The following is a 15,199-nucleotide window of genomic DNA, read 5'->3' as shown; positions in this document are numbered from 1 at the left end:
TCAAATTTCTCCTTTAAATTTTCATTTTTGAACAAAAATGATCACATTTCATCCAATGCCTATTACTTTTTTGTTTTTGTGTTTTGTTACCATGATTTTATGGGTTATATTCTCTTTTAATGTGGATGCAGTGTTAAGAATTTATCTTCACCTTGGGATACAGTGTTTCCAGTATTCCTTCATTGCCAACATATATATGTTTTGTCTTTGAGCATATGTACGACTGTGTACACATTTTATATCTAGATATATGGGTCCATCAATAAAGATGTCTTTGTATACATATAGATCTAGTAGTGGTCAGAGGTTTACATACACTCATCATGAGGCAAAACCACTCAAGAGCATAATGCTACCACCACCTTGCATGACAACTGGTAAAGTGTTATTAGGGTTGAAAGCCTCCAAAAAATACCTCTTTCATTATTGACAACAGTGCAATCTTATCTGACAAAAAATGTTTCTCCAGAAGACAATTGGCTTGTTTGTGTTGGCTACAAATTTCAATTGAGCTTGAATGTCTCAATTTTTGAACAGGGGCTTATTTCTTGGTCAACAGTCTCTCAGTCCATCCAACAGAGTGACTAGCTTCACTGTGGGTTGTGACATCTGAGCAGTTTTTCATGGCTGGTTTGAACCTTGATTCCTGTGCTGTTTCTGAACATCTTAACTGATTTCCAAGACAGCTGTGTCTTTTTCCGCACCTTGGCAAAGTAGTGGCACATCTAAATAACTTTTTCTTCCATATAGATGCTTAAACTGGTGAACTTATTATCTGCAGTTATTTAGAAATTGCTCCAAGGGACCTTAAAGAAAACATTAAAGCTATACAAACATGAGGAAAATTTAAAAAATGAACAGTTCAAAGAATAATAGCCCCAAATGATTAATCGACGACTCATGATGAGTTTGTGTAAACTTCTGACCACAATGGTGTGAGTGAATGTGTGTGCCTGCAAAACCTGCTCACCGTATTGAACTTCCAATGCTGTATGCAAATGAATATGTCCATCCGCACATTAGCATTTCTGTGTGAATGTATATGCCAAGCAAATATGTTTAAGGTTCCCTACCAATGTGACTATCTGCATACCTGTTTGTTTGTGTGTGCATATGTGTGCTTTTAGGTGCATCAACGCAGGACTCTGATGCTATGGAGCCAGAGAAACAGGTGGACAGCACAGTTAAAATGGCTGGCGTGATTGCTGGGATTCTTATGTTCATCATCATCCTTCTTGGAGTTGTTCTCACCTTCAAACGCAGGTAGGTATTGAACTAACCAACAGGACAGAGTAGCAGCTTAAAGGTATTAAATATAGCATTTTCACAATGAGTCATTATTAACACATTTTTTTGTTACTTCAGTGCCATTATCTTAACCCTTAGACAAGGCAGTGTGTAGTTTGTTATATACTAGTAAGTAGCACTGCAGTTTTATGTTTATAGTAATGCACCTTTAATGCAAATTAGTAAACTAAAAGAAAGCGAGGTTAATGCATAGGCTGTATTCTTAAGTTTCAAGTGTCCTCATTAGCATATATACGCAGGTGGATAGTTTTAAGTGTGCAGGGAGTGACAGATTAATTTGACCCTAATGATCTATCAAGAAAAAAATATGTTCAGTTAAAGAGATTTGACCACATTTAGAAATAAAACTGAATCAGAATTTACAATGTTTTTTTCCCCTTTAGGTTTTGTTTCTTGCAACAACAACAAAAAAAGTCTAAGATTTAAAATTTTTAACAAACATTTCAGGTTAAAAACATATCCGCAAAACCTACAGATTTATAGACATTTCTTCTGGCGATATAAAAGGTCAAAATTTTGTATTAAACCTGGCGACATATTTAATCTTATAATCCTTAAAGACAAATAAATGAGAATTATACTATTCCCCAGAGACTTATATATATACACTCAACAAAAATATAAACGCAACACCTTTGTTACTGCTCCCATTCCCCATGGGATGGACGTAGAGACCTAAAATTCATTCCAAATACACAATATAACCATCCCTCCCAAACAGTGGTCACAAATCAGTCCAAATGTGTGGTAGTGGGCACATCTGCTATATTGAGATAATCCATCCCACCTCACAGGTGTGCCACATCAGGATGCTGATCTGACATCATGAGTAGTGCACAGGTGTACCTCAGACTGCCCACAACAAAAGGCCACCCTGGAATGTGCAGTTTTGTCTCACAGCAAAATGCCACAGATGCCACAAGCAATGAGGGAGCGTGCAATTGGCATGCTGACAGCAGGAATGTCAACCAGATCTGTCGCCTGTGCATTGAATGTTCATTTCTCAACTATAAGCCGTCTCCACAGGCATTTCAGAGAATATGGCAGCACATCCAACCGGCCTCACAACCGCAGACCTCGTGTAACCACACCAGCCCAGGACCTCCACATCCAGCAGGTTCACCTCCAAGATCGTCTGAGACCAGCCACCCAGACAGCTGCTGGAACAATTGGTTTGCACAACCAAACAACTTCTGCACAAACTGTCAGAAACCGTCTCAGGGACGCTCAACTGCATGCCCGTCGTCCTCATCGGGGTCTTGACCTGACTCCAGCTCGTCGCCGTAACAGACTTGTGTGGGCAAATGCTCACATTCGATGGCGTCTGGCACGTTGGAGAGGTGTGCGCTTCACGGATGAATCATGGTTCACATTGTTCAGGGCAGATGGCAGCTGAGAATGTCCCAGTTCTTGCATGGCCAGCATACTCACCGGACATGTCACCCATTGAGCATGTTCGGGATGTGCTTGACCGGCGTATACGACAGCGTGTACCAGTTCCCACGAATATCCAACAACCTCGCACAGCCATTGAAGTGGAGTGGACCAACATTCCACAGGCCACAATTGACAATCTGATAGACTCCATGCGACGATGTGTTGCACTGCATGAGGCAAATGGTGGTCACACCAGATACTGACCGGTTCTGGGTCCCCAGACCCCCAATAGCGCAAAAAACTGCACATTCCAGGGTGGCCTTTTGTTGTGGGCAGTCTGAGGTACACCTGTGCACTACTCATGATGTCAGATCAGCATCCTGATGTGGCACACCTGTGAGGTGGGATGGGTTATCTCAATATAGCAGATGTGCCCACTACCACACATTTGGACTGATTTGTGACCACTGTTTGGGAGGGATGGTTATATTGTGTATCTGGAATGAATTTTAGGTCTCTACGTCCATCCCATGGGGAATGGGAGCAGTAACAAAGGTGTTGCGTTTATATTTTTGTTGAGTGTATATAAAACTGTATTATATAACCCATTTAGCAGATATAAAAAGCTTTCTGTATCGTTGTTTACTTGCACACTGGCTTGCACCATCACCAGCCTTTCTTTCTGTTACTTTCTCTAGTTTTCTATACTGTTCCATCAATTATCCCATTCCTCTCTAACCTTCATATCCTTCATATTGCTTTTACATTTGTGATTTTTGTGTCACAGGTTGTTTTTTATTTTCCCAAAAAGTTGGTTTTGCTTTAAAACATACATTAACTTGGCAGCAAAATTAGAGAAAAAACTAAATAGTGTGAGGATTATTTTCTGTTACCAGTCAAATTAGAAAATAATGACACACTTGCAAATGCATTCCAGTAACCACTTTATAGTGCGTTAAGAGATCAGTAATTATCAGTATTTATTATAAACTGCGTACACTTCAAAACTAAACGCTGCACGGGAGTGTGATGAAATACATTTAGACAATATGTTCACTTGGTCCTTCTGTTTTAGACATTAAAAACTGAGATTTTCTTTTTTTCTTTACAAAACGTAATACTGTGTTTGGAAGGAATATATAGCTACTGGAGATTGTTTGATGCTTTACAAATCTGTACTGTCTCCATTCCTAAAATAAAAAGTTGTGTTTTAATATCGACCAAACATCCACTAAAATGAAATACCATAGCACTGAACAAGGTCAGGTTCTCAGGTAGATTACTTGCTTGTGTAAAACTAAAATTATTTGTTGTCTGTGAAGCTTCTCAGCCATCCAGGTCATAGTAGTCTAAGGAGCTTGGAATTAAAAGAGCCTGGACTTCTTTGACTTTCTTGAAGACACTTCACCTCTAGCTTCTTCAGATCTAAGAGCAATCGATGGAGAGTCCCAGATTTTTAAGCCCTATTGGGAATGTTCCTAAGAGGGTCGTGGAAGACCATCTTTGAACAGAGGGGCTGTCTTACAACACCAGCTGTCTGCAATCTATAATTCAGTTTTGAGATCCCGTCCCAGATGCCTCAGTGCTCACTCATATCTAGGGTCATTTGATCTCAGTAAGTCACATGATATGGTGGGGCATGGTCTCAAAATGAGTTCACCTAAAACCTTGGCTGATAGTGACCCACACCCATTTTCACACTTTGGCTCGTGTGATTAGGTAGAGGATCAATAGGGGGTCCATGACCCTCTTGGGGACACTCCCATAGGGCTTAAAATCTGGGATTCTCCATCAATTGTGCTTAGAACTGAAGAAGCTTCTCGGATCAGAGGTGAAACATCTTCAAGGAAACTTAAAGAAGTCCAGGTGTTTTTCTTTCCAAGCTCCTTAGACTAAAAACATTAGTTAGCAAAAAGCTTGAATCAAGCACAATGTCATGTAAAATCATACTGTTCCACAGAGAGAGAGAGAAAAAGGACAAAATATTGTCTAAATGCAACAAGGATGCTCTCAACTTGCATTTGCTAAATTAAAGAATTGTTCATAACCTGTTACTATTGAACAGCTGTTGAATTTTGAACATTAAGCTTGATGAACAGATAAAAATGCCCTGAGGGAAAACTGGCAGATACCTTATTGCTAGTCAAATATAACGTTGTAACCATTTTAAGCAAGCAAAAGAGTACTCAGGCAAAAATATAAAGTCAGGCAGGGCACTGGGTCAGTTTGAAATGCTAATTAGAGGCTAACCCAGGCTAACAGAAAATATACCAAATAAGAGGATTACAAATCCAGTAGAGCCAAAGGAGGATAATACATTATATAACAAAAAAGGTAAAGGTGGAGAAATCAGAAGAAGGCACAAATGGGGAATATAGAAGTTAAACAAAATAAAAGTGGGAAAGGATGAGAGTAACAGAAGGAAGGGACAAATGTATAAGATTGGAAGGAATATGGTAATTGAAAACCAGGCAGCACTGGTTAACCCTGGGGTCAAGTGGATATGCTAATGAGATGCTAACCAGACTGGGGGGGTGGGGGGCATAATATACATAAAAAGCCAATTAGAGGGCAAACATTGCAACAGTAGATATAGACAAAAAAAGCAATGACACTGTAGAGAAAAAGATAGAGAAAAGAAGGAGCAGTTGGGATGCTTCTCGTGAACCGGAGCTGACCGAGGCCATCAGTCAGAATTAAAGGGCACATATATGTCAAATGAAATCATGGAGTACATATCAAGATAGGAAAAACGTGAGAAAAGGGAAATTATTAAATTGTACCAAGACATAGTGGGGAGTCATGGAGACACAAGAAAGAAAAACAATCGATAACATGAGTCCAACTGAATGGATTCAGACAGTGATGGTTTTACCATATATCTGGGATCATCTATATTTTACACTGCATACTTCAGCCAGTCCCAGTGGCAGATTTTTTTTAAACAGAAAGTGTTTTACATGCCTTTTAAACCTCATAAATTACTCTGCACCAAAACTTTGTTGGGAAGTACGCTCATAGCTGTCCAATTAATCTTTTAGACCACTTTTACATGTGTTCCAAATGGACTTTATTTTCTGAAGAAAGCCAGGACATGTTGCTGATAATGTATGTGAAAGTGAATAACACTGAACAAGGCTGAAGGCTTAATGGGGATTCAGTGTTTCTACAGCCAGGTAGCCCTGAGGGCTCAAAGAACCAGCACCAGAAGACACACTTTTCATAGAAAGGTTAAGAGGAGAATCAATGAATAATTAATGTTGCAGAAGCTCCCTGTACACCGGCTGATTTCTTTTTGTAATGCCAGAGAAGCAGACCTAAACAAAGTAATTGAGAAAAGGTGACATCTTTGGAACTGCAAATTGATGGAAAATATGTTAAACTTATTTCACCCCTTTTTTCCTTTTATCCAAGCTATTTCAAATTCTGGCTCAATAACTGCCTTTTGTGATTGTATTTTATCTGAAGCTTTCATACGCCTTTCATGCCCACAACAACTTTAAAAGGAGGTGTGAATTAAATTCTCATTCTAAATAAAAACTAATTATATAAACATCTAAAAAGAAGGAACACAGAAGTGAGTTTAGTCAGGCAAACAAGCAAATTTACTGAAGTTATTAACCCTTGTCTGTTTCATGGTTTTACCACGGTGTATAACTTTAAGTAAATACTATACACATATGTAGAAGTGCACAAACTCTAAGTTAAAGTCATATATGCAATTGTTTCTGTCTGTTTGTCTAAAAAAAAACCTACTACTGGAGCTTTGTTTATGCATCCATTACACAGAAAGAAAATCTGAAATCCTAGAGATGAGATGTTTTTATAGAATCCTCATACAGTGGGGCAAAAAAGTATTTAGTCAGCCACCGATTGTGCAACTTCCCCCACTTAAAATGATGACAGAGGTCAGTAATTTGCACCAATGGTACACTTCAACTGTGAGAGACAGAATGTGGAAAAAAAATCCATGAATTCACATGGTAGGATTTGTAAAGAATTTATTCGTAAATTAGGGTGGAAAATAAGTATTTAGTCACCTCAAACAAGGAAAATCTCTGGCTCTCACAGACCTGTAAGGTCTTCTGTAAGAAGCTTTTCTGTCCCCCACTCGTTACCTGTATGAATGGCACCTCTTTGAACTCATCATCTGTATAAAAGACACCTGTCCACAGCCTCAAACAGTCAGACTCCAAACTCCGCCATGGCCAAGACCAAAGAGCTTTCGAAGGACACCAGGAAAAGTATTGTAGACCTGCACCAGACTGGGAAGAGTGAATCTACAATAGGCAAGCAGCTTGGTGTGAAAAAATCAACTGTGGGAGCAATCATCAGAAAATGGAAGACATACAAGACCACTGATAATCTCCCACGATCTGGGGCTCCACGCAAGATCTCATCCCGTGGGGTCAAAATGATCATGAGAACGGTGAGCAAAGATCCCAGAACCACACGGGGGGACCTGGTGAATGACCTGCAGAGAGCTGGGACCAAAGTAACAAAGGTCACCATCAGTAACACACTACAACGGCAGGGAATCAAATCCCGCAGTGCCAGACGTGTTCCGCTGCTGAAGCCAGTGCATGTCCAGGCCCGTCTGAAGTTTGCCAGAGAGCACATGGATGATACAGCAGAGGATTGGGAGAATGTCATGTGGTCAGATGAAACCAAAGTAGAACTTTTTGGTATAAACTCAACTCGTCGTGTTTGGAGGAAGAAGAATACTGAGTTGCATCCCAAGAACACCATACCTACTGTGAAGCATGGGGGTGGAAACATCATGCTATGGGGCTGTTTTTCTGCCAAGGGGACAGGACGACTGATCCGTGTTAAGGACAGAATGAATGGGGCCATGTATCGTGAGATTTTGAGCCAAAACCTCCTTCCATCAGTGAGAACTTTGAAGATGAAACGAGGCTGGGTCTTCCAACATGACAATGATCCAAAACACACCACCCGGGCAACAAAGGAGTGGCTCCGTAAGAAGCATTTGAAAGTCCTGGAGTGGCCTAGCCAGTCTCCAGACCTCAACCCCATAGAAAATCTGTGGCGGGAGTTGAAAGTCCGTGTTGCTCGGCGACAGCCCCAAAACATCACTGCTCTCGAGAAGCTCTGCATGGAGGAATGGGCCAAAATACCAGCTACTGTGTGTGCAAACCTGGTAAAGACCTATAGTAAACGTTTGACCTCTGTTATTGCCAACAAAGGTTATGTTACAAAGTATTGAGTTGTATTTTTGTTATTGACCAAATACTTATTTTCCACCCTGATTTACGAATAAATTCTTTACAAATCCTACCATGTGGATTCATGGATTTTTTTTTTCACATTCTGTCTCTCACAGTTGAAGTGTACCTCTGGTGCAAATTACTGACCTCTGTCATCATTTTAAGTGGGGGAACTTGCACAATCGGTGGCTGACTAAATACTTTTTTGCCCCACTGTATTTGACTACACACCCACTGCCCAAACACAGCAAAATGACATAAAAATATGACACACAATAGGTGTTTGATGGGGTATCTACACACAGTAACCCTACTACTCACTTCTACATAATCATAAGTGATTAAGTTTAGTTTTGTATTAGTCTGTACATTGTGTTGCTTCTATATATCTGAATGCAAAATACCAGTATTGCACAATTTTCCTGTGATTGTGATGATGGTGATAACGATAATCATTTGCTTTGTTAGTTCAAAAAAAGCACCAAAAGAACAACTACAAACAATAGTTTTGATCAAGTTTATGTTAAATACAGATCTTTTTACAAAGTCCATGAAGTGTCCTTACAGAGTTTTTTATTTCCCCTTAAAAAAAGGCTAATACCTTTTTGGTACTTAAAAAACAAGGTTATTTGAATCCACTTTAATAGGGCTGAAGCAATGCCGTGAATTGTTATGATGTTAGTTTGGCCAAAGCTTTTCAGTGTTATGTGCACTGGTGAAGGCTAGCACAATGGTACACTTCAAGATGTAAAAAAAAATAAAATAAAATCACAATTTACAGCCCAATGATTTTTGAATCCTGTGAATGTTAAAAATGCATGGAGAGTGTTCATGGTACCACTGACACACTTAAACATAAAAGCTGTGTCAATTTGACAAACAAGTGTTTGAAGACCAAACACATAATTTCAGTAGGAAGGATAGAACTTCCCAGGAGTTTAAGGAGTGTAAAAGTAGTAGGTACACAGGAATTGGCACAGAGTTCACAGGGACGCGACCTTGAAATTTAAATGGTGTAGACTGAAAGCTGCTTTCAGACTGAAGTTTTTATTTGTTCTAGGCTTGTATCGGAGCCATACCTTATGCTTAACAACAATGTATTGCACCTGCAAACTTATTCACATTTGCCTTAATGAAGTTATTGACTCACACTCTTAGTCTTGTGGTGACTCACTCTTGAGAGAGATCGTAAACCTAGTCTGGGTTTACTGCACAACTTTCTAAATGGCTAGCAGTGCAGTACTCATCTCCCGAAATGTAGGGGTCTTGAAAAGCTCTCAAGATTAATTGCTACCAAACAATTTGAAGAATCACATCTGCAGGCTGGAGCTTTTTACTTTCTCATAGAGGAATTTGGGCTCTGATCCTCAACTTTGATTTGAAAAGTGACTTTTTTATATTGTATTCAGTGAAGTTTGACATTTTAGATTTTCACCAATGGTGATGATGGTCCAAAATGGTCCAAAAAGCAAATGGTTAAACTAGATCTTCTTAGCAAAAATAAACTTCATATACTATGCTTCATATATTCAATGAACTTCTCACTTCTCGTAATATCACAAAATGTATCTTCTGAAAGAGTTAATGTAACTTTGCTTGTCACTATGCACTATACAATATTAACAATTTAATAATAATTGGTAGTTTCTTAATAAAAAATACAGTGAGTCACAGGAATGTAAGCTAGAGCTAGTTCACATATTTGCCTCCTATTTGACCATATATACAAGACAAATAAGGTGCTTCAAAGAGTCCCAGCCCTATTATGTTAGTTCTGAACTTTGGTGTCAAATGCTTAGCATAAATTGAAAAAGTAATGAATGTGAGGGAATGAAAGGAATGCATTACAAATGATTAAAAAAACAAACAAACAGATGTCTTGCTCAACTCATCCTCTTTGAATCAAGTCTCACGCCCTTTTATGTTTCTCTCTATCTTCCTGCTTCCTGTCTTTGGCTCCACCCCTTCCTGTCCCGTCCTGTACCTGCCTTGCCCTTGCTCCGATAGAGAGATTCACACATGGAGAACTCTGAGCGTGGGGTATTGTATGTTTGCTTCTAGACATGACCACATCCACTCCGCACTGTTCTTCAATGTGATTTTCACCTCAGCATTTAGTAGTTTCCAAATACATCTTGTCACTGTCATTGAATATTAAGTTGCTGAGAATTATTCTTCTCATATTTGACAAACTCATTAGCTATAACACCTACAAAAAATCTCATTAATGATATAATTGAACGTTCCTCCATATATTTCTTGAAAGACTTTCCAGTTGTCCATCTTTCACCTTGAATTGGGATAACCTAAAAATCAGATGTACCTTTTGGGGGAAAACAAACAAACAAACCAAACAAAAAAGCTTGGGATACATGGTGTGTACCTTTCAATATAATAAGTGTGCAGACAGTGTGTAATCACCTTGGTTCTGAATCTTAGTATTGGTGAAAAGGACCATAGAATGTTCTGGCCTAAGCAACATGTAAAGGCATTTGGGGGTCACATATTCGTTTTCTTTCATACAATGAAAATCTAACGCCTAATATTTTAATCACTGTGGTATGCAATTTCCTCTCAGCAGTTTTACCACTGAGACTTAAAACGCCTCTGATTGCCTTTTTACTGCCCGATTTATGCCACTAAATAGATGAAATTTAGATTTTAATGTTACTTTGCAAGTTCCATTGTTAGACATTAGAAGTCATTTAGGCAGTTGTTGGCACCCTACCTGTAATAGTATCATTAGTCTGTATACTTATCTCTCTTCCTTGCTGACTGAAAGAATACGTTTTAGCAAAGTTTTAGTAGCAAACTGAAGTGTGAATGGAATTTTTTAATGGCTGCTTTGGCTGTTACTATTAGCTAGGTAGAAAAGTTAAGTTAATCTAAGATGCTTTTGGAAAACTTTCTAACATATTTTGTCACTTTGTCAGTACTTTAATTTATTTAATGTGAACATTTACACATTGTTGCACACCATCTGTCCTTTTTGGTACTTTATTGTCCTGTCAAAAGTGCACATCTAAAACTATTATAATTTCTGAGGACGTTCAATGCATCAAAGTATACTTATCATTTCCTCTGATATGAGATTTATCTGCCCAACACTCTACCAGTCATTTGCTTTGACAAACTGATAAACATTGTTAACTGTTTCATTATTTGCAAGAAATCTGCAGTTAATTTTCCATCAACAGAATTTGAGACAGAGAAAAAAAAATCTTCCCACATTATGGTGCTTTCTACATTGATAGCAGGTTGGTGTAATTAATTATATGTAGGTATAATGCAGTAATGCAGGAATCAAGCCAGCCTGCCCTAAAATTAGCTAAAAAAGTTAAATAATTAATCAAACTTTAGGAGAGAAATGATGTTTTTGGCTTCAACAAAAACATAGGTGGGTGATTAGGATTTGTGGTATGTCTTGCCGAATGAAATGCGATGCTTCACAAATATCTCCACCTACACTGTTCTGGGCTCAAAGACAATCCATTCTGTTACTGTCATGGTAGTTATCTGTTTCTCAAATAAATCCCCTTCCTGCATCTTAAGGTTATATATGGATAACCCTATATACATATAACATAAAATTAAACTATTGATTAGACAACCTGGGTTATATTTAGTGCAGTGCTACAATGACTTTGCAATAAAGTACAGTTTTTTCTTTTTACCTTAGATTAAATATTTCATTTAGTATTCTGGGGGATTGTAAAGTATTTAGAGTCAAAAATTACTTACCAAAGATTTTTTGGCCAAAGACAAGTAGTAGCATATAAAGATTAAATTGCCAGTGGCTTGAACTTGGAATTCTATAACATAGTTCTTCATATATTTAAAGCCGACCCAAATCTGGTAATTTTAGGAAGTTTATTGACATTGATGCAGTGCTAGATGTTAAAGGTTGTGACAGTCCTTGTGGATGGTGCACAGTCGCTCAGAGAAAGTAGGAACTTTGCCAAAACTGTTGGTTTATTTTCTTGAAACTTTTAGATTAATCATAATCCTGATTTAGCAGTTGTAATCATTGCGCAAAGAGCAGCAGTTCATTTTTTTTATTAAAAAAATGCGGAAATTAATTAATTTTGTGATTAGTACTGTTGACCTGCAGCAAAGAGTTCTTTGATTTGAAATCTCCTTTCCGTTTGCTTGACCTTTATGCATAGCTGTACAGGTTTTTTTCCCCCATGTTTTCTGGTTTCCTCTGACATTCAAAACATACATATTAAGTTAAGCGGTATGTCCGAATTGGCCTTAGGTGTGGATGTGAGATAGATATAGTGCTAAATGAATGTGTGTGAGGAAAAGAGCTTTTGTATTAATTCCTTTAGAAAATTGTGAGGATGCCAAGATTAACAGTTGTTTGGTAAAAAAAAAAAAAAACACAATATAAATGATGACTCTCAACTTTGAGACAACAAAAGGACACATCTTCTTTCTAGATTGTATATGACACCCTGGGGTTCTCATCTATAACAAGAGGAATGAGGCGATTAGAAACTGGTGTCAGCCAAGGGAATGGACTCAGGCTGAATCCACTGCAAATGGCAGGCTCTTGTGAAGCCAAGTGGTGTGTGTGTGTGTGTGTGTGTTTGTGTCTGTACCCGTGTATGCAAGTGCGTACACACATGCAATACATTGGTGGACTGAAACTCTGTCTCTAAACTAGAAGATGTACAAAAACACACAGAGAAACATTAAGAAGCACACAAATTTGAAAGTACCGAATTCTTTCATGCTAAACTTGGACGTATCAGTAGATAAATTGGAGGTGTTAACACAGACACACTTACACACACATGCACTCACAACAGAGCTGGACTTGACCCCTATTCTGCAGATGTGACACATGGTTGAATAATGGACTCTGCAGCTTGCTGAGATAAATGCTTGATGGTCCACTTACAGCACATTTAAAATTGGTGATGACAAACCATTTACACACTCACACAAATGTACAAACTCATACTGTGTGATCACCACGGATATTCTGTGGCTAATTTACTAGTTGTTTAAATAAGAGAAAAAGAATCAGAGTAGTCGACTGGCCTAAAAGCTGAAAACACATAATCTAATAGACAAGGTTAAACATAGGCCATGCAAATACTGTGTGTGTATTCTACTGCCATATGAAACAGTTATTTGCATTTCTCGATAATCAAATCGTAGTTGGCATAGCATTGCACAGAAAGAATTTCGGTTTAGTTTTCGAGTGTGGGTGATATGAGCAGTGTTTCTATGTTTGTGTGGTCTCATACTGTTTTATGCAACCAAAGCCATAATGATCAAATCTATAGATAAAAACTACAGAACTTGTGTGTGGACATGCAGTCTTTAAAAGGCTTCCTTTTCCACCCTTCATTTGTCAAATAACTTATTTATTTTGACATTTATGCATGCATATGTAAGTACTTTTCTCTTGTCATTTTTTCCACTATGTCTCAGTGTTGTTGTGTGTCCATATGCGTATTCCATCGTAGCGTCCTCCTTCCGTACATGTCAAGTAAGCGGTGTTCTGTCAAACCTCAAATTAACTTGGCTGTAGACGTGAGCACTCTGAAGAGATTTCACTTTCATTGATACCCTGTGTTTCTTAACTTTCTGTCCTTCAAACACGGAATTTACTTTCATAGTCGCATATTAAAAGGTTTAACTAACATGCTTTTACTGCTACACACGGAGACCTTAGGTGTAACTTGTTAACAAAAAGTTCAGATTTTTCCCCATTTCTCATCCAAGCTAGTCTCTTCTCATTCTCTCTCTGCCCCATTTAATCAGTCTCAAACACGGTACCCTGAATAACTTGGTTGAGTGTTTTTTCTACACTATATTAATATTTATGACCAGTTTTAACGACTATGACTTTTACAGCTGGGCTCCCAGTGCTCTGCATTTTATTAATATCATAAGGACAATGTCAGCAGAGCTCTTAAAGAGGGTTATGGGTGTGACTATGTGCACATAGTCACTTGTTCAGCTATCTTAATGAGGACCAGTATTTGTTTATGGCCATTTCAGTGAGGACATTTGGACCTTTTTCCACATTTTTGCAAAGCTCTGCTTAAGGACAGTTCTTTGTTTGGGGAATGACATTAGAATTAGGTGTAGATATTGATTTGTGGTTTGATGTAATACCAGTTTCATCAACATTTGTCTCAGTTGCACTAATGTTTCCACAACAAAGCTATGAAGCGCTGGTTTAAAACAAACATTTCTTTTCAAAGGCTCTGGCAGATTTATTCTATCTTCATGTAAAAATATGTGTAAGCATTGAGTAAAACATTATTTTGCCTCACCTCGTTGCCTTACAATAGTGTTGCTGTGTGCACCCAGAACTCAAAAATAACTCTTCTGTTACAAATGATTTTTCATTCCATCTCTGCTGCCTTCGCTATATCTACTATACTTTTTTACTGCCCTTAAATATAGCAAAGTAGCCCTTCCAGGCTGGTAACTGTTATTATATCTGGCTAGCTAACCCATTTTATCCAACCATGCCATTTTATAAATGTGTTATTAGTGTTAGAAATATATTTTTTTCGGGGGGAGGGGTAGGAAGTACTATGGAGTCTCTATGCTTCTCTTGTTAGTCTTTTTTTGTCTTATTTATTTATTTAGTTTATCATTCACATTATTATCAGAAGATGGAAAAACAGAAGCAGAAGGAGAAGAATAGAACAATAAAACAGACAGAATGAGAACAAAAAAAGGGGGCTGGATGAAAAAAGTGAAGGAGTATAAAGTATAGAAGTCATTTACTAAAAACATCAAGCCTGTAAAAAGTTAATACAGTTAATAACATTTCGCTTTTCACATGTATATCAGCCCTACTAACGGCCAGTAACTTCTCTGTCACATGAAAAGCTATAGTAGGTATTTTGTCAGCATTTACAAAATTCATATTATGTAAGTAATTAAGATGGCATATCAGATAGATTGACTGATTGAAGCAGTCTGCAGTAGTTGTGTAAGGTGTGCTCCTCTGTGAAGTGGAATGGAAGTATTGATCCTTCTGAACTGTGCTTGACTTTCCCGTGCTATAACAACTCAGTCTGATGAAGTATGAGTGTGTATGTTTGTGTGTGTTGTGTGTCCAGACATATTATGAAATCCCAATCTCTGGCCACTCATAGATGAAGGATGTATGCTGGGGGGCAAAGTTACCAACAAACCATTGAGGAAGTAGCAGAACAAGCACACACACGTACACACACACGCACACACACACACTGATACACATGTCATATTAGTCAAGTACAGTGCAGTGGAATAAACCTGTGGCTTTA

The 15,199-nt window shown here is 38.2% G+C and overlaps 1 protein-coding gene across 1 annotated transcript in view; it reads left to right on the top strand.

The window, feature by feature from the left end:
• ptprt (protein tyrosine phosphatase receptor type T) overlaps positions 1 to 15,199 on the top strand; it is a 317,310-nt gene that overhangs the window by 213,739 nt on the left and 88,372 nt on the right. Inside the window, exons 17-18 of the mRNA XM_085353386.1 lie at positions 1,128 to 1,263; positions 9,921 to 9,953. Of these exons, the coding sequence (XP_085209512.1) occupies positions 1,128 to 1,263; positions 9,921 to 9,953 (169 nt within the window). The remainder of the gene's footprint in view (positions 1 to 1,127; positions 1,264 to 9,920; positions 9,954 to 15,199) is intronic.

The sequence above is a fragment of the Diplotaxodon limnothrissa genome, linkage group LG5 (assembly GCF_057381915.1).
Source record: "Diplotaxodon limnothrissa isolate DT_005_m linkage group LG5, D_limnothrissa_male_GT1.1, whole genome shotgun sequence".
NCBI classification, from domain to species: Eukaryota; Metazoa; Chordata; class Actinopteri; order Cichliformes; family Cichlidae; genus Diplotaxodon; species Diplotaxodon limnothrissa.
This window is presented reverse-complemented; position numbering and strand designations above follow the sequence as displayed.